The sequence below is a fragment of the Topomyia yanbarensis genome, chromosome 3, assembly GCF_030247195.1.
Source record: "Topomyia yanbarensis strain Yona2022 chromosome 3, ASM3024719v1, whole genome shotgun sequence".
NCBI lineage: Eukaryota > Metazoa > Arthropoda > Insecta > Diptera > Culicidae > Topomyia > Topomyia yanbarensis.
The window spans coordinates 126,848,141-126,850,085 of NC_080672.1; the positions used below are offsets into that span (position 1 = coordinate 126,848,141).

Sequence of the window (1,945 nt, forward strand, 5' to 3'; positions counted from 1 at the left end):
TATGTTTTTAACGAAAGCATTTTATTTATAGTGCTTAATGTTCATTCCATGTACAAACCAACACTTTGTTTTTCTTCGGCTTTTGTCATTGTTGTTTTAAACTTAAATTCTATGCGTTTGGCTCCCCGGTCGTGATCCGAATTTTATTTTTTTGTTGGCATAAACTAATTATTTATTGTTATGAACCATCCCCAAGTTAAGCTAACTGGGAAAACTAGTTGGTATTTCAAGAGTAGAAAATCGAAAAAATGGCATGTAGAGGTAAAGTTTACTGAATGTAATGTTTGGTTCAAATGAAACGGGCGAAAAATATGTGAAGTAACAAAATGATTACTCTTATCTGTATTTGAAGTACAATTTAGTCACTCTTGTCATTGCTCGTGATGGTGATTCGCTTCTGCAACTTACTGTACTCCTCGGTCAGCCGGTCGTATTCGCGGTTCAAGCTCTCTGATTGGGACTTCATAGCTTCCTTGTCCTTACGTTCCCGAGCCAACTCATTCTCAAGTTCGGTAATGCGGTTCTTTAGATCACCAACCTTTTAAATATCAATTATGATTAATCCCATAGTAAACTATTCCCGTAAAAGTAACTTACGTTAAATTCGTCGTCTTCGGGGGCAGATGGTTTTGGCTTATCTCCAGCCTCTTCCTCCTTCTTCTGTTGTGTCAAAAGGCTACGAGCGGCTGCGGTCGCACTTTGTGCCTGCTTCATCGATGCTTCCGACTGAGCTAGAAGCTGAGCCTGAGTTGTGATGAGAGAAACTAGACGACGTATGACCAGTGAAAGGAAAATAGCAAATCCGGAGATATAAAAGTTACGCTGGGCACGGAAGAGTCTCATGCTGTGCTGCATGCCGACATTCAAGTGATGTTCCTCTGCAGGATCTGTTGGCACATTACAAGAATGAACAGGTTAAATGCAAAACAAACTGTAAATAGTTTCCAATTGAACAATTTGTCTGTTATCAGCAATTATACATGTTAGCATTTCTTATGCTCCGTTTGTTGGCTGAAACTTCGTCTCGACTAAAGGTCAACGTCTCACAAACGAAACATGATGAAATGCCAGCAACTGACGTGGAAACAGAAGCTTTTGGATTAATACCAACCACCAGATGACTCACCAGTGTGGGAATACTTCCGCATTTCTCGAATAGCCTCCAGTAGGAATAAAACCAGCACGAAAAGCAGCAAATAGAAATAGGTATGCGCTTGCCTGCTTAGCATCTCCAGAAACCGGGACTTGAAGAATCGCTGCCATCGTCTTGGGCTTGCCACTGGCAGAACCAGAAGCAGTACGATGAAAATTTCAACGTACAGAAATGAAGCAATTAGGCTCCAAACAAGACTCATTTTATTTTCAGTAGTTATTCGGGCTGTGTCGACTGGCACTTCTAAAAATAGAACGCATTTTAATGCGAAAATCAAACCCGGTATGCTCCTAAAAGCAGTTTTACTTCCGATGAAAGTACATTATATTCTCTTATTTACCTCTAATAATAAGTGATGAAATGAATTTATTCAACACTCGATATGATCAACTAACAACGGAAGGGCAAATAAAAACTATATTTTTTCTCTGCAAAACAGGAATACGCAACTTCTTTCAAAATGACGACTGCAATGAATGATCTTCGTTTTTCTGTACCCAGTGGCTTTTGTACGGGTATTTGGGTAGGTGATTTTTCTGGATTTCTTCCTCTGTTTTTACATACTGATTTGTACTTTGGCGGAAAAGAGAAACTGTGGGTTTGCACGAGCACGAGCGAGTGAGGATGAACGATGAGTATGTACGTGTCTCCTTAGTATGCGTTGAATGTATGCGTGGTTTATTTTGACATTATGCCATAAGAACAACTGTTATAGTGTCTGACGATTTTGTCGAAATGTAGTTGCTATAAAATTGATAAACAAGCTTCTGCCTGGTGAGCGCTGCCCAGAAA

The 1,945-nt window shown here is 39.8% G+C and overlaps 1 protein-coding gene across 2 annotated transcripts; it reads right to left on the reverse strand.

The window, feature by feature from the left end:
* On the reverse strand, positions 1-1,707 carry LOC131691599 (B-cell receptor-associated protein 31-like). 2 transcript variants are annotated; one of them, XM_058978128.1, is made up of 4 exons: positions 1,494-1,707; positions 1,112-1,396; positions 598-887; positions 1-538 (listed from the first exon to the last, which is right to left on the reverse strand). In XM_058978128.1, the coding sequence occupies exons 2-4, from the start codon at positions 1,353-1,355 to the stop codon at positions 359-361; spliced, it is 714 nt and encodes a 237-aa protein (XP_058834111.1). In that variant the 5' UTR covers positions 1,356-1,396; positions 1,494-1,707; the 3' UTR covers positions 1-358. The 2 variants fall into 2 exon arrangements, with proteins under 2 accessions (XP_058834111.1, XP_058834112.1); XM_058978129.1 differs by having other exon boundaries at positions 1,127-1,396; positions 1,494-1,705.
* Between the last annotated feature and the right edge of the window lie 238 nt (positions 1,708-1,945).

Coding starts and splice junctions, on each gene's coding strand:
- LOC131691599 (XM_058978128.1), bottom strand. CDS start 1,355: ATGAGTCTTGTTTGGAGCCTAATTGCTTCATTTCTGTACGTTGAAATT. Junction 888..1,111: donor CACTGGTGAGTCATCTGGTG/GTTGGTATTAAT, acceptor ATGTGCCAACAG/ATCCTGCAGAGGAACATCAC. Junction 539..597: donor CCGAAGACGACGAATTTAAC/GTAAGTTACTTT, acceptor GATATTTAAAAG/GTTGGTGATCTAAAGAACCG.